At 48.3% G+C, this 23,308-nt stretch overlaps 1 protein-coding gene across 1 annotated transcript in view; it reads right to left on the bottom strand.

Annotated features, from left to right (window-relative positions):
* The window catches only part of LOC104527944 (plexin-A2), a 95,828-nt gene that overhangs the window by 31,226 nt on the left and 41,294 nt on the right, over positions 1 to 23,308 (bottom strand). Inside the window, 1 exon segment of the mRNA XM_010171794.1 lies at positions 14,442 to 14,578. Coding sequence (XP_010170096.1) covers positions 14,442 to 14,578 — 137 coding nt within the window.

Here is a 23,308-nt window from a genome sequence, read left to right as displayed (position 1 = left end):
CACCCCAGGGGACAGGGGAGAGAATTGGGGGGCAAAGGTAAGGAGACTCGTAGGGTGAGATAAGAACAATTTAATAATTTAAATAAATTAAAATTTAAAATAATAATGATATTAAAATAATAATGGTAATAAAATATGCAAATTAGTGACACCCAGTGCCATTGCTCACCACCCACTGACCAAGCCCGGCCCGTTCCCAGATCACGATCCCGCAGGAGCCACAATCCCGACCCGAAACCGCAATCCCGGGAGAGACAGAGCCCGAGTGAAAGCCAGAGAGAGCAAGAGAGGAAGAGCCCCTCATGGATCTCTTGCCCATGGGGGACAGGAGATGGAACAGCCCCTTGGCAGAGCCAAATGCCCATGGAGCTGATCCATTGCAATATTCCTTGTGCCCCCCTCCCAGATCTTGCACTTGTAGATCAGCAAAACACAAAGTCCTTCAACTTCCAGTGACAAATGCAAACATCAGTGTGGTATTAATGTTTTCCTCCTAACAAATCCCAGCTGAAACCAAACCCCAGTGCTGTTCTGGCTGCTGAAAAGAAACCAGCTCTGGCCCAGCTAAACACCAGGACAAGTATCTGCAGTGAGAGGCTGCGATGGGAATAGAAGGTGCAGGACAAGAATGGGCTGGAAGATGAGGGAGAGGAGATGTCTGCAGGCATGTGGTTGGCAGCAGGCGCCTGATGTCGGGGTCCCCAAATCACTCCTGTCACCTGCAGAGGAGGAGCATGCCCAGACCCTGGGGCTGAAAGGCAGAGGCTGTGTGATGAGGTGGCTGCCGTGTCTGTATATTGATAACACCAAGAACAGAGCAGATGCGCTCAAAACTTCAGCAAACAACATAATGGCCGTCGAGTGAAGGAGAACAAAGACAATCGTATTTCACACAGTAGGAGCTGGTAAACCCATGCTTGGAGCAACAAAGTCACAGCCAAACAAACATGACCCCAAGTGGGATCTATGGCTCTGGCAGGCACAGTCACAGCCCACACAAACAGGGAAAGATGAGAGGCATTTATCTCGGATATTTGGTTTCAACAGCTTTCCCAAACCGCCCTGGCCCCTTGAATTAATACCCACTGCCAAGCAAGCTGCAGAGCAGGAGGTGTAATTATTTACATGTCTGATCGCTGTTTCCATAGAAGGATTAAAGACCAGGTGAGATTTCTTCACATGCTAGTTTTCATTTTATTATTTTATTTATTTTTTTTTTTTTAAGCGAAGATAATTGTCACTTGAAATCATTCAGGTGCAGATACAACAAATTGCTGACCTGGGGTTGATCTCGAGCAACAACAACGATATCTCGACCCCACCAATAAATACACACTCGCAATGGGGGAGAGGGGAGAACAGCCGACACATAACTGAAGGTGGATTTATTCCAGCCTTTGCTATAAGGCTGAAGGCTGGGAAGCCAAATCCCTCTCTCCCAGGGTTTCATTAGCTGGGAATGGCTTTCTAACGAGATTTACACAATCTAGCCTGGAGCCTACACATTTTGCTCTGCACCCAGAGACAATAACAACAGGGAGCTAAGGAGATGCCTTCTTTTTCTCTGGTCACTCATAATTCAGGACTGTTAGACCGCTGCCATCGACGTGATTACACAGAGCGCAAAAATAAAACAAAACCCTGCCCTTCTATAGCATTAAGCCTCCAATTTCAACTGACCCAAGCCAGGAAAATTTATAGCTATGGGGACCACATTCAGTCCATTAGGAACGGATAGGAAATTGCCAGCTGGGATCTAAATGACATTCTCACCTCTCCTTCCACCAGCCAGGAGCCCAGCTGGGGTGAGCAGCCCCACTCCCAGGCAGTGCTGCTCTCCCCATCCCTGCAGACATCACGGACAGGGACCAGGAGCTGTTTGGGGGGTTCTCTCTGCATGCAGAGTAGGGTGGTGGTAGGTGGAACCACGTTCTGAACCCCATTGCACCCCTGTGAGGACATGGAGAGCCCAAAGCTGACCATTCCCTTATACACTTTGGTGGATCAAGGTCCTTTGTTGGATGGAGATGTGGTTTTTCTGGAATGGTGCATCTTCTGCAGCAGCAAACCCACACCCTAAACCCAACCCAGCCCCCCCCAGTACCCGCTGCTGCAATACAGGGATGCTTCTCCCACTGGTTCCATCAACATCCTGCTTGGATGAGATGACAGGGACTGAGCTGCATCCCAAGCCACCAGCGCTGAAAGCAAAGACCTAAAATGGAAAAATCCAGCCTCTCTTTGACTAACAACTGGAGTTTGCACACTCCTCTCTGCACTCACAGGAATGCTGTAACTGGCACAGTTTCTCCAATAACGCTATTCCAGTGTGCTCAGCTCTTTTTTGGATGGAAGGATTTTAAGCCAATTCTTTTTGTGGGCAGGACTGTCGGCTCGCTCACACAAAGGCACAGCCACACGAGGAGTAGTTATTTTTTAACACTCATTCTCCTCCCCTCTGATTCCTCCCCAAATTAAAAAAAAAAACACAAAAAAAACCATAAAAAAAACAACCAAACAACAACCAAACCCCTCAACTTATCATCATGTTCTTATGGAGATACTAACAGCACCCACAACACTGCCAGTCGCCTGCCTGTGAGTCACTTAAAGGGAAGGGAAAAAGGCTGCAACAACTGCAGCTTGTCAGGAGACAATGAAAACATCATTCATGAACTGCAGTGCTAAATATCATCCTTATCACAGCAGATTCAAAGGGAGATGCTCACTGAGTAGCTCACATCCCATGCAGATGGGGCTACCAAGGGCTACTCCATTACACAGCCTTTGTCCGGACAACCGCGGTGAGAGAAGAAGCTGGCAGCGGGGCAGGCAGCAATTCTACCAATTCTACCTTAAATATCAGTTGACTTTGGCCATTTTGGTTTTGATTTCTATCACAGTAGTGCTCTGGAGTCCACAGCACTGACCAGGATCATTAAATATGTATATCCCTGCCTTGGACATCCTTCTGGGTCATTGCATCCCCAGGCTGAGGCAGCACGGAGCCCACCAAGACCTGCACCCATCTCAGCTAAGAGACCCTCAGTGCTTGGGTCTTGTTTCTGGGCCCTATGTTACTCAAATCCTCTTATTTCTCCAGTGCTGGTATGGGGTTCCACATGGGTCTTTTAATTCAATTATCTGAAAGCATCTCCAATGTCTTGACAACCTAATTTGGTCTCCTCCAGGTCTTTCAATGCCACGTGCGGGAGAGCAGCAGGCACCATCCCACCCACGTGACGTGCTCAGTCTCTCCAGTTCTCTGAGCACTCAACTCAATGTCTATTTGAAAGGAAACATGAATACTAATTAAACAGCCAGAAGGGCACAGAGCAGATAAATATGTGTTGCAAGAGAAACTGGAGAGAGACACTCTGAAGTGGAGCCAGGGAGGGGAGGAGGCAATGTGTCATTGTTTGTGGTGGCACAACTTCAGAATGGTGCTCATCACTTAAAATACTCCTGCAACCAACCAAACCCAGTGTTGTGTGAGCGTGCTGAACTTCATTTACTGCCTGAAAACCTTCTTTCTCCACTGCCACATCCGTGGCTGCCCTGACTTCAGCAACACACACACACAAAACAATATTTTGCTCCATCTGAAGGCCGGGTGAAGCCGTATGGACATGCCAGCTTCAGCAGGCTCCAAAACGCCCCTGCCAACTCCTCTGCAACTGAGCAGCCTCCCAGGCTGCAATCAGCAGACTGGAAGGATAACCATCATCTGAAGCATCATCTTTTCCTGCCACCTCTTTGATTAAAAAAAAAAATCTCAACATCTCTGCTTTTCATCTAACAGAGAAAACTGAGAAGTCATGGTAAAAAGACCAGATTCTCCAGAGTGGCCCTGGCTCGCTCTCTGCTCAGCCCTTTGCAAACCCAGCAGAAACCTACAGGTTGAGCCCGTACTCAGGCTGGTGTCAAGCACAAAATACTCTGCCCTGCTTTGTCTGCACAGAGCAGGAGCAGCTGAAATCAGTGACGCTGCTCTGCATGTGCTTCAGAAGGCCAGAGCTACATAACACAGGCACATGGAGGCAGAAACAGCAACATCCCACCTGAGCTTTGGTTTTTGCCATCAAAACCAGCACTTTTGGCCCTGCCAGAGTTCAAAGTTTGACAGAAAAAGTTCTCAGTCTGAGAAGAAAAAACCCTTGAATCTAAAAATATTCACAGGTGTAGCTTGGCAGCAACAACACACACGAAATCTCATTTGAAACTCAAGGGCTGCCATGACAGATCAACCCATTGCTCAGTCAAGCCTGGAAACACGCCAGCGGCTACGGCCACTTCCAGCTGCTTCACTGGGACGGGAACACGGTCCCCAAGCTCCCACAGAGCTGGCCAGCTGTGTGACACCGTGGTCCTCACTGTGCTGGCATCACCTTCAAGGAGCATCCCACTTCATGACCGGCACTTGGCGATTTGCTGATGAAGGTTAAATGCTTTCAAAGTAATTTTGTGCACCAAAATCACCTGTTTATGAAGATGTTGGCTTCTTTTTTAATGGTACATTTCTAAGAATCCAAATGAGAAACTGCAGCTGGGAAGGTGACGTTCACATTGCTGAAGACTTTGTAAACTATTTGTCCCTGCAAACCATGACTGGTGCCTTCTCTTCCTATATTCACCTCACTGTGACGATGGAGCACTGAACTGAACAGTGATGAAATGAAGAATGGTCCTTTGCTACAGGACTAAGGATTTGGGAGGTTTCAGCTCAATCTCTTCCTCTCCCATAGATTTCCTGTGTGACTCAGGATGGGTCACGTAGCATCTCTCTGCTTCAGTTCCTCATCTATAAAGTGATATTGCTGCTCCATCTCATAGGGCTTTGGGGAGGATAAATCTGTTAGTGGAGAGCAAAATGTTCACAGGCTGGTGGTGTTGGGCTGCAAAGAAGTCAGGGAAAATCAGGCAGCTGTGCTAACCAAACAGGCAGGTGAGCACAGAGGAAAAAGAAAGAGGGAAAACATCCATCTCCCTGTGCAAGGAGCACTTTCTAAGCTTGATTGCAACAAAAATGATTTCTTTTACACTCACACAGAAACCTTCAGGACCCCACTGTCATTTCCCCTGGCACAGTCCCCTCCAGTGCTCTCAGTCTGGTCCCCAGCAGACTTGGCAGGGACCCATCCCGAGCAAAGCCCCGGGCACGGCTGGGGCTGGCACGCAGCCCCCGGCCCCGCGGCGCAGAGGGGAAGCCAGAGTGTTTAGTCTGCCGGGCACATTCCTGTGTGCTGCTAAAATAAATAGAAGATTATTAATGGAGCTCCTTTTGCTCGCTAGCATCAGCCAGAAATGCCGGAGTTATCGAGCGGCTCCCGAGGACGGCGCAGGGACGGGGCTGGAGGGGTTTCTCGAGCAGGGTTTGGTGCTCAGGATTTGCACTGGGGATGCTGAACTCTCCTGCTCTCCTGAAACATGCCAGGCTTCCCAAGGAAACCCCTGGACCTTCCTCCATACCCTCAGTCCGGCACGCTCTAGGAAATCTCAACATTCTCACTGCTGCAAAGTTTTAACAGGGGAAACATTTCTGGGGGGGAAGGAGGAGGGAAAATGAGAACAAACCCCACAAACTCTTGTTTTTCTGTTTTGCAACCAGCCTTAAATTTAATACTGAGTCCCAGCTTGCAACACCATTACAACCAGTTCCCCTGGGGCACATCCATCATTTTCAGCCTATCTGCAATCTGCAGGAAGTTTTTCCTGAACATTTCAGAACTTTTCAAAGCAGGAATTTTGTTTTAAAGCTGAATACTTGTTTGCATTCAAGCTGCACCAGTGGGACTGGCCTAAGGGTCCTCCAGGCTGGTTGCAATCAGAGGTCTGGGCAAGGCCTCACGCTGCATTTTTTTTAGCTCTGCTCATTTCAAAGTTATCACAGGAATCTGTTTGTAGCTATATTTCCCTCAACTGATCTGAAATGCAATAAATAAAATCCACTGAAAGCCAAAACCCAGTCCATCTGATTCTGCAGAACTTTTCAGAACCTTTGAGGGGAAAAAACAGAAAAGAGCAAAGGATTAACTCAGAGGTTAAGACTCAGAGAGGATCTGAACTGTCTTAAATCTTTCTGCCCCTTTGAGCCATGGAATTCAGTCTGATGCTGATACTGAGGTTCAAGGAAGAACCAGGAGCCAAACCTGGAGAGAAGATGCTGGAGGGGCTCTCAGCCACTCCCCATCCCACCCAGGGCCACCAGAAAAGATGTCACATTGTCCTGAGCCTCCCAACAAAGTGCCACATGAGACAACTTGCTGTCCCTCCCTGCAGAGTCCTCATGGGGAAGAGATTCAACAGGGCAAGTGCCTGCACATCCTCCGTGCTTCCTTCCTGCAAACTTCATAATAATAAAGTGACACTCTACACCGTGTCCCTTTTTCCATTTCACCCTTCACTGGATCATTTTATGCATCTATTCCCATTGCTAATTCAAACTAATTAAAGTATAAAATAGAATAATTTGTGCAATTTCAGAGCTCCCCTCACCATATTGTGAGTTATGTTGATTTTTAGGGTTTTTTTTAAGTGCCCGGTGTGAACAATTCCCCTCCTCACCCGCTGAATAGCTGCCAAACTCATTTGCTTAGAAGACAAACTATTGCAGTGGCATGGGAAAGGGGGGGAAGAGAAAAAGTTAAAAAACTCTAGTAGAGAGAAAAAGGAATCTGAGGTTTGCTTTTAAATTTTATAGCTGAACAGATTTCTCCTTCAAGTAATTTCCTCTCTTGGGAATAGAGTTCTCCCCTTCTCTCCTTACTCCTTTTAAGGACAGGAACTATGTGTCTGTCTGTCCATCCATCCAAACACACAAATCCTGCAGCAAACCCCCAGCTCTGCATCGCTCCGACTCAGCCACGAACACCAGCATCACCCACAGAGACACATCAGGAACCCCACTCACTGTGGAAACAGAGCAGGGGGGTGGTGGGAGGGAGATGAGACCTTCCCACAGGTATTGAGGACATCGACTGTCCCCTTACAAACACCAACACACCAGTGTGCTGGGAACAGGGGGTGCGCTGGGAACAGGGGGTGTCGTGTACATACACTGAAAGGAAATTCTGGAAATATTTCAGGAGTGTGGTTGCCTGCCTGAAAAGGAAACAATAGGTCTGTGGAACCAGGAGGAATTGGAAAGGGAAGTAAATGCCGAAGTAAACACATGGGAACCCTGTGGCTGTGACTGGCAGGGGAAAAAATAGACTCATACAAAGAAAAAACAAAGCAAAACAAACAAACCCTGCAAGCAAACCTAGCAAGCACTTGAAAGAAACAACCACACCAGCAAGGTCTAAAATACATCTTGTTTAGTAAAAACAAACCCACTGACCCCAATGTTGGGGCATTTTTTAACCACATTTTCCAGGAAACTTTACTTTTCCAGTATTTGTTACCTTAAAGACTTCTGCAATTAACTCTGCTCCGTGGAACACTTGAACATTTGGTGTCTGAACATAAATCTCTGCAGGTTGTGGGGCTGGAGAAATGTCCTGGGACCAGCCTGGATACCAACACCTCAGTCTCACCACGACCAGAGCTCTGTATGTGTGACAAATGGCCTGCCAGCAGGCAGGGGAATGAGACAGCATGCTGTCCCACCTGGCTGGGCTGGGGTTTTGGGGTTTTTTTTGGTCAATTGATGTTAATTAACACATTCTTCTTGTCAGGTAGATGTTGTTAATGATCTCAGACCAGGTTTTAGCTGAATTTCTTAATTATTCCTAATTGACTACAGGGAGGAAAGTGGAAAAAAAAAAAACCTGCATCAAATTTTAGGAGAGCACAGCATGAGCAGGGAGTGGTGGAAGAGGATGGCAGAGAGTTGATGCAAACCTCCCCATGGAGCAGAGCCCCTTCCTCCAGGACAGCAGCTCCAGGGCAGCAAGGACCACACTGCTCAGGGAGATTCTCTCCTTCTCTCCTTTGTCCCCTTGCTCTTCTCCCTCTTGCCCCAGCTCATGGCTCCTTCATGCCTTGCTGGTCATGAAGGAACACCAGTTGGGCAGGTATTTATGTTCCACAACGGGCTGGAGCAGCAGAAGTTCCCAGCCAGGCTGGTGACACCAAGGGCCATGGCAAGTCCCTGCTGGGCAAGCCGTGCCCAGAGCCCCACGTCCTGCTGCATTCACAATTATCTGCAGGCACAGGATGAGCAGGTGGAGCAGTTCATGGGAAGCAGGATCCTGGACACCTCTAGTGGGATTCAGCTGAGCCATTTTTCCTGTCCCAGTGGTTCCAACTTTGCTAAGATTATGTCCAGCTAACTGGCTGTTCAACTAGCAGATAATGTAGTTAAAAATTTAATCAGTTCATTTTTTCCCTCTTGATGACTCCAGACCCTTTTATCCACATCTCTTGCATTTTTTATTGTGTTTTCTCAGTTCTTTTCAGGACACCATCAGTATTTACAGCCTCGCTCCTCCAGAATTGATGGACTCCCTTGTCTTTTTTCCTAATTCCAACCTCTTTTAAATCATCTGGGCAGCTCCCATCTGCCTCCTTCTCAATCAGCATCCAGAAGGTTCAGCCCAAAGCAAAGCAGTTTTCAGAGAACTTAAACATCTCAGGGTTACAGGACAGGGAGCCACACAACAAATTACCCTCAGAGACTCCTGCAGATCTGCAGCTCCTGACATGGGGCCATTTGCAAAGCAAATATTTCACAGCTAACAGAGCAGACCAAAAGACAGTTTCTTTACTTAAAGCCACAATGACGTGTATATATAAGAGGGAGAGAAGGAATTTCACTTGGAAGAGCAACAGGTCTGAGTGAGCTCCAGCAGCGCTGCCCATGAGATGCTCATAGCCAGGTCAATACTGGTCATACTGGTCAGTGTATATACTGATGGACACATGGTAATAATCATAGAATCACAGAATCATAGGGGTTGGAAGTGACCTCAGGAGATCATCTAGTCCAACCCCCAAATGATGTCTAGAGCACTGCTCCTCGCTGGTTAAGACACAAGGTTGGGATAAAGCGGTTGCAGGCACAGAAAATATCTCCTTCCACCTTTTCCATCCATATAACCTTCAGCCTCCCCAGTGAGCCCCCAGCAGCGAGCACTGGCCCCCTCCCATGCTGTGCCCCTCTTGCCAGGGCGTGAGGGGAATCTTTTGGGTTTGGCATTAATCTTTGCCGCCTCCCACCAAGTGATGGAACTCTGCTCATAACGCTCTGCACAAGAATCTGTGAACAACATCAACCGGGTATAAAAATGTCACATCAACCACGAGAAATCACTCAAGTGCTCTAGTGAGTGCTCACCTAAAAACAACAAAAGGCAGCCTGCACCCTCCAAACCCTCCTTGTGTCCCCATAAGGCCAGGTTACCCTGCAAGGGGGACGGACGGGCTCAGCATGCCGCAGGGCTCAGCATCCTGCAGGGCTCAGCATCCCACATGCAGGTGTACTGACCATGGAGCATCTGGTACCCACCAGAGAACAGGACTACTCAGTACATCTCAGGCTACAGAGGTCCGTGGCCCTCTGAGCTCTGCTGGGCTAATTGATGTTATCTGCATCTCACTGGGTGATTATGGGTTATTATTTCTACCACGGGAACGGTGTGGTTCCCAGTCACAGAGCAGGATGCTGCTCTGTTACGTACCATATAAACCAGAATGAAATAATCCCCCTGTGGCAGAATTAACCACCGAGGTAACTACGGATGAGTTGAGAGCAGCAGCGTTTCCGAGGCAATGAAATGTGCAGGGATTTTGGAGGATGTTTATGGAAGATGAATTCTGCATTTGCAGCATCCTGGCCAGGTATCTCATTAGGGAAGGTGCTACTTCACCCATCAGGGAGCAGCCCCGCATCGCGTGACCACAACCCTTCATCAAAGCATTTTACGTGATTAGCACAAACAAGTGATAGATGAAAAAAAAAAACAGCTGAAAAAAAAAGTGTTGGACAATAAAAAAGGAAAAATATGTCTTAGAATGGTGTGTCTGCATGTGGGGAAGAGGTGGGGGGAGCCTGCCCTGAGGTCTGGTGCCCCTCAGCACCCTGCACCCACCTCTGCCTCCTGCACCCTCTGCAGTCAGAGCTTACAGCTCAGCATTTGGGAAGGGAAGAGACCTGCTGAGCCGTGTTTCTCTTCCCCAGCACAGGGATATTCCTTCCAACGAGCCCTGCAAGTATTTTGATCACGCTGTTTTAAATTTCCTCGTTATAGCCCTTGATTAGGTGGTGAAATCTTCTGGAGATGGCAATCCCTGCCCGGGTGCCTGCCACACGTTTGATTGAACCTCCACTCACTTCCAGATTAAAAATAACAAAATTTGTTCTTCTATCAAGAGCTGCAAAAAATCTCTGGCCCCAATTCTGCTGCCGTTTATATAATCCCCGTGCTGAAGCATTCCCACCATTTCTCCTGGGGTTACAGCTCGCGATTGCTGAAGGTGTGTACGTGGGAGCAAAGTCAAACCTGCTGCATCTGAAACCTGCACTGCAACAGCTTGAACTTGCAGAGGATACGACGAGTAAAAAGGGGTTGCAGCCTTGAAGTCATAAAATTGCTCTCGTCCTACAGGGCTTATTGAATCGAAATGCACTGAGCTTTCATACATTAAAAAAAAAACACCAACCTGCTGTCTCCCTGATGCACTGACAATTCATGCTTCAGGACCAAATTATAAAGTCACTTTTTCTCAATATAACCAGCGCTTTTCCTGTAAGCCTCAGTTTTTCCTTCTGAAGAAGCTTTCCTGCACATGCAGGTGGTTGGTGCAGGCTCCACAACAGACTCACCATTAAATGGGAAGGTTTTTAATCTCTTGGTGGCCCCATGGAATCTCTCACTAGTTTTGCCCTGCACTGCCATTAACCCCTCACCTGCTGCTTGATCTCTGGGGGCTCCCAGCCCTGGGTGCACCCTCAAGTGTCACTGGAGGTCAGTGAAGCAACCGATGCAGCCATCATGACAGCAATGCTACCGATTCCACTTCAATATTTTGTGGGATTTTTTTTCTGACAGAAACTGTTAATTGAATTTGTCTGCCCGTGAAAAACAAGAGGCAGCTCACGCTGGGCACCAGCTGAGAAGAACCATGGTGCAAGTCCTCTTGCTACGGCTGTGCTGGTCCCTCCATCGCTGACCCACCTGCAGCACCGACCGTTATTTGGGTGGGAGGGAGGGAATGGAGAGACTCAGGCAGCTCCGCTAACGGGCATGTCTCCATCTCAGCAGCATCCAGTGCTCTCCAAGCCTTGCTCAGCTTGTGGGCAGGAATGGTGTTTGCTTGTTAGAGCAATGCTGAGAAATGAATTTCTGCTTTAAATAGGGTGAGAATGGCTTCTCTTTTGCCATAAGAGCTATTTGAAACCAGGTGCAGTGGGAAGAGAGCCTGTAAAAGCTCCTAATAAGCACTCTTAAATCATGCGGTTAAAGAACTCCAAATAAGTGGCTGGAAGCAAAGTTTCTTTATCCTTCTCTCCCCCGGACTGAGCTGTGCAACTGTTGCTTCTGTGCTTTGTGGGAGTGAAATCAAATGTCAAATATTCTGCTTTGGAAGGAGTTGGCAATGAAACATGAAAAGCTCATGGAGAGCTCAAAAGGACTGCGGATAAATTGGAAGGAGGCACAGACAGGGCTGGGACAGGAGCCAGGGGGTGGGGAAAGACGGCGCCTACAACCACAACTCCAGATTTTAGGATGAAGCGACTATTTTCCCTCATGCATTTCAGCATAAAGCTGATCCTAGCTGCTGCTAGCACAGAAGGAAGATGGGCTTCAAACCAAAACGTTACATCTACCCTTCCTTGGGAAGCATCCACACGTCTCTCTCAGTTTATTGTGCATCATCACGCTCCAACACAGAGCATCGCATCTCATCGCTGGTCTGTCCCCAACACCACAGCCACACGAGCTCAAGATCTGCTACTGATCAGTATTGGGGAGCATACATTTCTTATCTGAATTCCACAAAAAACCCCACCTATTTTTTGAAAGCTGTGTTTTGACATAGGCACGTATCCTGTTTCTTTCTCAGCAGATATTTAAAATCACAGGCCCTGGACAATCCTCCCCCAGTACGTCAACATGCAGCAGATCAGCGCTAAGAACAGCTGCTCTCTATGTCATTTCACTGTGGCAGAATTTCATTCTGTTCCAGATTTCAAGACTCCAGAAGACACTTTTACTGCATATTCTCAGTAATTCTGAGGGCACTTCCCAGCATTTACAGCCTCAGCCCTCCGAAGCTGATGGACCTTTCTCCTTCTCTTGGTCCTGACCCCTTTGCAATCATCAGGCTCCTTGATACAGCATTCAGGAGAAAATATATTCTCCCCTGCACTTTGCTGAACTATCACATCACCAGGATTAGGGCAGTGGGGTCACAGGAGCTGATGAAATCCATATGTAATGGCATGTCAGGACTTTGGACCCAAAGCACACATCTCTACAAGGGCAAAGCAAATCCTACAGCAGGTCCTGCAAGGAATGAGGGACCACATCCCCCTGCTCCTGGAGTCTCCCCAAGGCAAGTGCTTTGCCAGAGCCATGGCTGGAAATGGAATTAATGTTCCAGGAATAATCTATTATTTGCTAATTCTCTTCACATCTTTTTGTTTCACAATTAAGCAAATTAGCACTTTGATGAATATTAAGATGCTCTCGCCTCATAAAAGATGAGTTGGAGGCATTCCCACTGGGTTTTCCTCCTAAGGAAAACAGTTCCACAACTGTTTGAGATACACGCTGGATCGTTTCCTCCCTGGCAAGAGCACAAGGAGCACAGGGCTCCTGCAGAAAACGACCACAGCATTAACATTTTAACAAAATAATTCAATTTCAAAGTTTGTGTAGAACCTCATTATTACCATCTAATCCAAGTCCAAGCTGGAATGGGATCCTCAATTTGTGGCTGCTCATGGCAGTGAGATAGAAATATCACTGAGTTGCTGTGAGAAGCGTATAACACCTTCTTTAACCACAGGCTTTCATCTGGTTCAGTCTTTTAGCAGGGAGAAGACTTTGCACTCCTCTAAAGTATTTATTCCCTGGCTTTAAAGTACTTCATAGCCAAGATAAGTATTTGCCACTTGTTTTGTTTTGCTACAGGTTAGCAAAACAGTGTTGCTGGCTTTGGGAAGAGCTGCAAGCTCCCTAGTGCAGGGCAAGCTGTTCCGATAGCCGCTCACTCTCTACCTCCACCAGCAGATCTTTGAGCACTTCACACTGATACCTCCCTGTAGCATCTCACTCGGTGCAGGTGGGAGGGAGGACAGATACAGGTTTACCAAGCAGAGGTGAAAAGCTGTTAGTGACCAGAGAGTTAATTCAACACAGAACAATCTAATAGCATCCAGACATCTTCAGATGCAACCCTTCTCCTGTGTCCACCACCCACAAGGCACCAGCTCTATTAATCTGAATTACACAGTCATGAGTAATAGCCAATAAAATGCTCAACAGAGTCAGTGAACCCAGAAGTCTGGCTTAATGGTGAGGACTTTCTGTGTTTTCTTGTCTCAGAGAAGAACAGAAGGTCCTGGATTATTTACACTGTGCTGGCTCCCCTAAGTACCAGACTCCTGCAGACCACTGGCCACTAATTCCTATCACAATCATTTCAGTTTTGTTTTTTCCAGTCTGGTCCCTCTTTGCAGAGCAGGATTTGATCCTGCTCAGGAACAGGCTCAGAGGAAGGGCTGTGTGGACAGCAACAAGCTGGGAGGTGGTGACCTGGTCCCAGGCTCTCCCTTTGGGATGCTGCATGATCGTCATGCAGGTGCTGACTGAGTCGATGCTCTCGCTTCCGAGACCTGCCTCGTGGGTTTACCAGTCTCCAGGGAAGAGTTTGTGTGATGAAAGCATCACCAAAGAAATCTCCTCCTGGGAACAAGAAGTTGTCCCTAGTCTGCAGACTTTAGATGCTCAGGACTGATGGCTGTTAACCAGTCTGCCCTGGTCAACACGCTGTGAACATGTGGGTGTATCACACCACCACTATCTTCTAAGCTATACGGACACTAATGAATCTTCCTTGTAAAACCATGGAGTAATGTAGAAAAAAAACCCCAAAACAACCTACTCCCATTTTGAAAATGAGAAATTGTGGTAAAAATTACATGATTTGTTGCTCCTGATTACACAAAGCCAAGAAGAGACGCGGTTAACGCTGCCCGCATAGCACCCACCTGCACCATGCTTGGTCCAACCTCTGTGCACTAGCATCCCTCACTCACCATTAATTAAAATATACCAGTAATATAAAGTGTATATATATATATATATATACACCAGTAATATAAAGTCCATATATACCAGTAACAAATAAAGGCAGCAGAAAGGATGTTCAGACAAAGCTATGCAAAACCTCCACACCATGGAGCTCAGTGCACAACCTCAGCTCCGTGTGCTCCAACACGCTCCCTATGTAAGGCAGCTGCAGCCGTGGAGATACAGAAGCAGAGGCCTTACCTGTCGCTCCGACATGACGTACAGGTACTTCCCATCGATGGAGAAGGCCATGTCTCGAAGGACTGGGCTCCCATCCTTGAAAACCGTCACCGTTTCATACTGAATTCCACCATGAGGAGGACCATCTGCTCGGATCTGGAAGAAGCACAAAGAGATTACAGGTGATTTCATAACAGCCAAATCCCAATTTTATTTTGTGGGTGAGGGGGGGTGAGGGGAGGAGGACAAGGTAGGAAAAGGAATCTAATTCAAAATTTCAGCTCCCAAGCTGCAGACAGAGCAAAGAGCTGGCAAGCAACACACACACACAGGAGTTAAAGCAAAGGCTCCTTCTCCACTGAAGTTGATGTGATTTCCCCAATCCATGAGAAATGATGAGGAAGTTTTGTGGTCAAGGGGAGTGTACAGACTGTCAGTGTGCTACGACTGACCACAGGCATCCAAGAGTAACGAAGACTCTGAACTTTTCAGACTCTCCAAAATAAGCCTGAAAGAAGCACAACAACAAGACTCCACCAGCAGCACAAGGCCAAGTTACAGCAGAGATGTTTTTTTCCCAGATGCATAAAGAACGAGACTCAGACAACCTCCATCACCTCTTGCTGCCACAGAAGCCTCCTACACAATACCATTTCTACTTAAAAACTTGGAGATGGCGCTGCCATCCCTCTCCTTTCAAATTTGCAGGATTCAATGGCAAACCCAGCCCAGCCCGCGCTGCTGAGCGAGCAGAGAACCAACGCAGTGGCTGTATGGTCTGTTCAGCCTGACAGGTTCCCAGTATCCATCCATCCCACCACCAGACAACTCCCCACTCCTGCAGGAAAACCTGCCCAAGCCGTGACAAACCCCATCCCTGCCAGGAGCGGCTGCTGTTGAGGATATGCCACCTCTCCCAAAAGTTAATAATTTATGGCCTTGGGGGCTGAATGAGGGGAAGGGAAGAGGATAAACAAACAATTTACATTGTCTTTCCTACCAGGATTTGCATATTTGAACAGCCATTTGATTGCAACGTGATGTCTACATCGCTGAAAACACTGGCAACCAGCAGGCAGGGAGATGAGAGCCAAGGGCTCGGCGAAGCCACTGCCGGCCCCGCGGCTCACAGAGACAGCGATGCTGTTTGACGGGGCCAGGGACACGCTCTGCACGTGCATGATGTCCTGCAAGGAGAGGGATGTGCCGAGGACTGCTCGTCCCTGGAAAAACCTCTTATCACAAAGATGCCATCTGCTGCAGCCTCACGCCGAGCTGTCTTGCCGCATCCCCTTTTGCTGCTGGATGACTCCCTGCCTGGCTGCGGGAGGGAGGAAGAGGCATGAAGAACCAGCTTTGGAGAAGTCTAAGCCTTCAGAAGAGGCAGGACAGAGCAGCAGAGAGGGACGTTTATTTGTTCTGGTTCACATCCCCAGGAGGCAAAAGAGCAGGTTGTTAAGCATCTTAAGATTTATCTGAGAAATGTGCCACCCCAGCTGGAAATACAAAGATATCTTCACGCTCACAGAGGAGAGATGCTCCCCTGCACCCTCCTCCAAATAAATCCTCATCTTGGAAAGAGCCCCGATGCCTCCTGCCATGTAAAGACCTGTTGGGTACACACATGCATTTATTTTCTGGATTTCTCTCTTTTCTTCCTTACCTTTTGATATTTTAGTGATATAAAAGAACACCAGGTGTGAATCCAACTGAGCTGGTTTAACACCCAGAGCCAGACGCAGGGAACCTCTGGCAGGATCACACAGGCAGCCCAAGCCTGGCTCCAAAGCCCTCAACTCTCAGAAAGGAAAATCCAAAAAAAAAGGCAGAAGCACAAATCCTGCTTTAGCTGCACCTGTGTGATTCAGGATACTTCACAGCCTTCGTGAAATACTGAGAACTAGAGGCACGTTGAGACCAGTATGAGACCAGTGTCTTGCTGGGTGTTGCAAACCTGAGACACCCACACATGCAGCTCTGCCATCTCCTGCATGAGCCCACACTGCGGACAGAGGGACAAGGCTGCAAAGTCTCCTGAGGGATAAACAGCAGGAACATGGTGCTGCGGGACACACGGCCTCTTCCATGCAAACACCTGATTAATGGCCAAAGGGGAATGGAAATGCTGGACATGAAGGATCAGCAGCCTTTGTAAAAAACAACTGTTTTTCCGAGTTCCCTCGGGGCACCAACAGCTCGTTAAATTGAGCTTCTTTCTAGTAATGAGGTCAGACAGGGCTAATAAAGAGAGATACCACTGGACAAGCCTTGTGCAGGCCAATTCCAACTGGGAATTGCAGCTCTGGTCTGGAGACAGCACCACATGTGTGATGGCTTCTCCAGCCTGGACAAGTGCTTGGAGCTGTGCCTGGCACAGGTCGATTGGGACACAGCCAGAGCCCTATGTGGGGTGCTGGGTGCTGCCTGCACCCTCCTGCCTCCCCCACAGGCAGGAGGAGCAGCCCAGGGTCTCTCACCCCGTCCATCAAGGTGAGATGGCTCCACACTACTCAGAGACTCTATGACATGAGGAGAGCTGACCCTGCTGCTCTCCCATCCCACCCACCTGGATATCTCACAGCCCCGTGTCCAGAGCACAGTGCCCAAGAGGCACCCACTGATACCAGGATGCTCCACTGCATCTCTTCCTGAGGGTTTGGTTTCCATGACAACAAATGATGATGTCAGACAAGAAAAATTATTATTCCCGTGAATGTGGAAGAAGAAAGAGAACAACTCCACAGCAGGAAGGTTCTGGCTGATGTTTGGAGACAGAAATGATTCCTCTGCCTAACTTCATGGTGTCCTTCCAGTGCCAAACAACTACTGACCCATCACTTCCATAGTGGCGTGGTACCAACCCTACAAACCTCATCCCCAGGCTCCAGGCACAGGGATGCAGGAGAGGGAGGAGCTGGGCTGCTGGTGGTCGCGTTTCTTTACATCCCCTCTAACTCTGCCAGGTTTTCTTCTCTCACGTCATCATGATGGGCAAGGGAAGGGTTTAGGAGAAAGACACAGAGGGAAGTGGTGCAGGTTAGAATGGGTAGGAGCACAGTGAAACAAGGAGCAGGCAGGTACAGGGAGAAGCACATCAGTGTGATGGAAACCAGAGGTGTCCAGGAGCAGAGACGTGTTCAGCCACCTGAGAGACAGTGGAGACCAGAACAGATCACAGGCTTCCGCACTCAAATGTGAATCGAAGTTGTTTGGGGCAGAATACAGCACTTTCCTCAATCATTCTTGATGCATATTTACAAATATGGCTTGAAAAGTGCCTCACGACATAATCTGCAAATCCAAACATCATCCCCAGCTCAGAGGACGCCGGGCAGCGAAACGCCCCACGTGACGGAGCAGAATGCTGCTGAACGCAGGGAGCTGCCACCCTTCAAAGGCACTGCACAGATTTACGAGTCTAATACCCCCACAATACAGACTGTGGGCATAAGCTCTGCATTATCTTAAGAGATTAGCAGAATTCCATATTGTGCCATGTATACACTGCAGTGTCGCATCCGTGGCGATAAGTGTATGAGCCGTTCGAGGATCTAATAGGATCCTTGTGAAGCTCCAACATATCTACTGTACCAAAGTCTCTGTCAGGTATTTTTCCAGCCTGTACCAGAGCTAAGATACATCTGGATTCCCTTCCAGTCCCCCCCAGCAGCAGGCTCCCATTAGAAGACATCGAATCTCTTTGTAGGAACTTTCCATGATTAAATTACCTGTCTGTTTTCATTACCAGTGTTTCAACGACGCTGAATCATGATGAAATGCCTGGTGCCAGAAAAAACAGCTGAGTAAGTCCACACATGAAGGGACTGATTCCCCATCCCTGCTCCTAGATGCAAGGCCACTCGTTAACTCCTCAAGACCTGCAGCTTCTCCACACGGATGCAGGTGCTTGATGGGAGATGGGTCCCAAAGCACCTCGCTGCTGGCTGCACCCCTCTACGTGAAACAGCCCATGGATGCAGGGGATGGGGTCCTGAAATGATGCTCTTGCTCCGGAGGTGCAAGGCACTGGCTGAATTTGTTTATCTTTGTACATAATGGTGACAAACTAAAAAGCCCAGTCAACCCTGGAGCCTGAAGACTGCTCCTTTCACGCTGGGGTTTCCAGCCCTTCAGGGTGAACACTATCAAATAACCTGGCATTTGTGTAAAATGGGCATTTCAGCTCTGGGAACGCGCACTGGAGCGTTACTGCATCAACTGCCTGAAACACAAACCAAGGAGAACAAGGAGCAGCCCTCGCTGCCAAGGTGCATCTTCACAGAACTGCCACCTTTTTTTTATCATTTACATCTGCACATCGCAGCTCTCGGGTATTTCCCATTAAAACTTCCCATAAACTTCTAGGATGGATTTATTGCTTCAGTGCTGGAAATTTAGCACAAAGACTGTTACTGGCAGCAGGTTTCTGAAGCAGGCTGGAGCACAGTGTATTTTAAATAGCTTTTCTCTACCTCTTTCTCTCCGTGGTTCTGTGGAGTCTTTCCCACCCAGACCTGGTACTGAAGGAGGTTTCCACAAGGACTCAGCAATGCAAAAGCTCCCCAAAGACAGGACAAGGTAAATAAATATCAGTGCAGACTTCCTGCGTGTGCCTCTGCCAAACAGTCTTTGCAGAAAGGATTTACTTTTGCTAATCTAATTTAATTAAAGTGGGCTATTCTACATTCACACCAGACTAAAAAAAGAGGTCAGATGCACATGATGACCTGACACTTCTGCTGTCCCCCTCACAAACATCCTTTCTCACAGTATCATTCTCCAGGGTTACCCGTGCTGGCGTCTGCCTCTGACAGCCAGAGAGAAGAAACCACAGCAACCTCTAGGAGGGGAAAATCCTGACTAGAAATTGCAAATCTTTATACAAGAAGTTTCCAAGAGCCCTTCAGACTCTCTATGAAATTCTTCTGGGATTAAAGTACCCCTCAGACTCCCTGCAAGCACTGCTAACATCAGCTAACTCTTGGTGCTCAGGGAGCTGGGTCGGAAACATTGCCAGGTCCTTAATAAGCCCCAGGGAAGCAGAGTGGTTTGCTGGGGATCGTACAGCCACATCCCAGCAGATCTGGGCTCTGAATCTGCTACTGCAGATGCACAGGGCCCTGCTTGGACCACTGGATCACATCCCTCCCCACATCCCAGTCTGCGGGAGGAGAAACCCAGCCCTGACGTGGCTTTCCTTGCACACACCTTCTGCAGGCAGGAACACCCAGAGTGTGATTTAGTGCACTGCTCTCCACATGGGAAGCCTCCTCCTTGAAATTAAAGTGAAATAGTAATCCCATTAAGTATCTTTCCTTTAAATCACAGATATGTCCATGAGGAAGTTAATGACAACCCTTACATGCACATTCAATTCAAATCAGCATATCCAATTAACTTCATTACCTGGAGGCTCCCTTATATCCCAGTCTCTTTCTCTCCCGTCACATTTTCTTTATGCATTTCTCCCAAATTAGGGTAGAACATGCCTGTCACAGTGGCCATCGCCTTTATTTTTACCCCAAAGATAGTACAGGGAAGGCTCGAGAGATGCGTTCGCTCCAGACAGTCACGATGCTGTCAGGCTGAGTGGCTTGGAGCAAAACAGCTCCTCAAGACGAAATCATCTGGTCTCTGAGGGAGGAGAAAATCCATCCTTTCCAGAATTACACTGTCTGACTAAACATTAAATACACTCACTAATCCCCACTGGGGTTGCCCTTACAAAACTCTACAGGATCAGCTGGGGAGAAAAATCAGTTTGGTAAAGAGCTCTTTGCAGCGAGCCCTGCGAGCACAGAGGCCTTGGAGCTGCAATGAACCCAGAGGGTTTTTCTCGAGCACTGCCAACTGGTACCATGACCATTCCTTAGATTTCCACAGACACAGATCTTTTATAAAGTGCCAGGAAGGGTTCTAGAGCCAGGTGGCTGCAGCGTGAGAGCAACAGGCAGCAGATCTGCCTGGGAAGGGAATGAACGAGTGGGATCAGTGACAAACAGCTCAATGGCATCACATCAGCTTCCCACCCCACCTCACGCTGCCCCTGGACACTGCTCGAAGACTCAATTTCAAGAGGCAATTAATGAGCAGTGGGTTAAGTCATTGGCACCCAAATTCTCCCCACAGCTCCCCTCTCCCCTCCAGCACCGCCGACACTGCTCTGCAAAGCCCTGGTGTTCTCATTCACTGTTCCTTTTGAACTCCAAAGAGACATGAAAGCCCCATCCAAGCAAACCCCATCCCACACCCCAACTTCTCCCTCCTGCTGCTGGGCACAATACAGACAAAGCATCAAGGCAGTGCAAAGCCAAGACCGCCTCTCTGCTCATGTTTTCCAAGTCCTAATCCCCTTTTTTGGAGACATTATCCTCTTCCATCCCCTCCCTGTATTTCAGAGGAGCTCCAGGTGCGAGGAGACAGACCTCCTCTGTCCCTGTCTCGCTCAGATCTCGCCTTTCCCAAGGGATTAAATTGGTGGCACCCTCTGCTCAGATAATGCACAGGTCTGGGGAGTGGGAGTAACACTGGGTTGGCAGCTGAAACACACAATGCAGGGGGAGGCTGGGTAGGCTCGAGCCTGAGTTTATTCTGATCAGGCTTCATGACCCGAGTTATTTATAGATCTGAGGTTTCTGCAAATTCAATACTCATGTCAAAAATGTCTCTCTGAATGTGTCTTTCACACCCCCGTGTGTTCCCCATCTCTTCTGCTTGGGAAATGTTAGCTGAGTGTTCAAAGTCACAACCTGGGAATCTGCAGCTCCCCAAGGAACAGCGAGGCAGAGGAACCGCTGGCTAATTGGGGAAGAACACAAATGCCCCAGGGTGCCAGGGAGGAGGGGGGGGGGGGGGGTTGTCTGCAGCAGGGGCACCCACAAATGCTGCTAAGCACAAAAACACCAACCCAGTAAACAAACCAACCAACCCAAATTAACTCTCACTGCCCACGTCTCCAGCACTAAGGGTGGAGAATGGTTCCTATGAGACAAGGCTTTCTTCTTGGCCCTGTGGGAGAAGGCGGCTGCAAACCAGCCCAGAATCAGCACATGCAACTAGAACAAAGAGACACCTGAACGCTTTCAATCACACTGTTTCAAAGAGTTTGAACCCATCTACTGGGAAGGTGAGACAGGTTTAAAAAAAAAAACAAAACAAAGAATAAAACCAGCCTTCCTTCTGTGCTAAAGCTCAAGGCACAGTCAACAGGCTCTTGTACCCAAGATCTCAGCCCTTTCAGCAACCCCACGTGTCCCCTGGCTAATGGCAACCAGTTGGGACACCAACGTTCAAGGTGCTGCTTTGGGAGTGCACCCAAGGAGGCTGAGCACTCGGATCTGCCTGAGGGAGAAGAGCTTCCACAGACACAGTCCTTCCCATTCACTGGTGGGAAGAGAAGCTTGGGAGGGGGATCCTTCACTGTATCTCTGCTGGTTTCTGGAGATGAAAGAAGCCAATTGCTGGGTTGAAGCTGCAGCTCAGCCATCCTAACAGGTACCAGTACAAAACTTTAAGAGAAGATTGACACTGAAGCCTTTTCCTCTCTCTTCTAAGCCTGATTTCCTTCTTCCATACTTCTGCTCCCTCCACCCTTCTGGAGAGCTGATCCTCCAAGATGAAACAAGGAGGATGGTACAGAGGCACCATGCAGAGACTAATCAGCAGCCCCCATGTCTTTAATTCATTACTGCATGAGAGGCTGGTTTAGAACAAAGCTGCCAGTTCAGAAGATCATTCCTTTAAAAGACTTTTTATTTGAAAAGCTGTCAGCTCACACCTTGTCACATCCCTACTTGCTGCAGCAGAACTTTAATAATGTGCCACCTCATGCAAATGAGCTGCTAATTAATTAAGTAGTATTCTTCCGGGGGTGGATTTATTGGAATCACATTTGGGTAGGCTGCCTGCCTAGGTCACAGTGCTTTGGCCAGTGCTTTAAATCAGCAGCATTGTCCTCTCCTTGAGTCCCAGCACCTGGGTGACTCCCATCAGGAATTAGCTCTTTCCCAGCCCTGTCCCCTCGGGAAGGCTCAGCACATCCCAGCGAATCTCTGTAAAGCTCAACCACCTGCGTGGCACAGACCAGACCTAGCTTAGCTAAGAACAGTAGTGAGATGATAAAAATGATTGAATGAAGTGCCAGAAACATTACCTTCTCTCCTGTTCAGGAAAGCCAGCGCAGAAGAGGGCCCAATTCAAAAGGAGGAGGTAGAGACTATTAACTCGGAGGGCTCCAGGGATCAGGCTGCCAGGCAGGGAACGCTGCAGAGGAGCAGTGTGCTTTTTCTTGGAGCACTTGTTGCAAAGAGACAATTGCTGGGGGTTCAGGGCTATCAGCCTTGCACCTTCCACCAGCATCAAAGTACAACCCATTAAAGGTGGAAAGACTCGAGAGTGTCCTGTGGATTTACTCCTGGAAGGAGGACAGCTCAGGGCATGTCTGCAGCGTGGTACAAAACCTCTTCACTTCTAATTCATCCCCTAATAGAGAGCCACAATGGCAGGGATTTCCCTTTCTCTCCATCAGCAATAAGCACCCTTCTTCCTTTACGTTCCCGTATTATTTTTAAAGAGATGGCTCAGTGCTTCTCTGGGAAATGGGAATCATTAAAGTTAGCAGCACTCTGCTGCTTGCAGGCTTTACATTTTGGCACTGAGCAAGGAAATCATCAAAGAGATGAAGTGCTGGCCTCCAAGAGAAAGGAACGAGGTAGGTGTTGCTGTACCAGAAGGCACGGCGCGTTAACCTCTCTGCACTGTGCTCCTTCAGCCTCTGCCATTCTTTCCTTGACTGACCCCATCTTTTCCTGCTTGGTGCAGCTTGAATCCAGCTCCTTATAGTAAGTAAATGAAAGCACAGGCGAGCAGAGAGGAAGACAGCTCCAGGA

The sequence above is a fragment of the Antrostomus carolinensis genome, unplaced genomic scaffold, assembly GCF_000700745.2.
Source record: "Antrostomus carolinensis isolate BGI_N321 unplaced genomic scaffold, ASM70074v2 scaffold26837, whole genome shotgun sequence".
Classification (NCBI taxonomy): Eukaryota; Metazoa; Chordata; class Aves; order Caprimulgiformes; family Caprimulgidae; genus Antrostomus; species Antrostomus carolinensis.
Note: the sequence above shows the minus strand (reverse complement) of the source record. Positions and strands in the feature narration are given on the sequence as shown.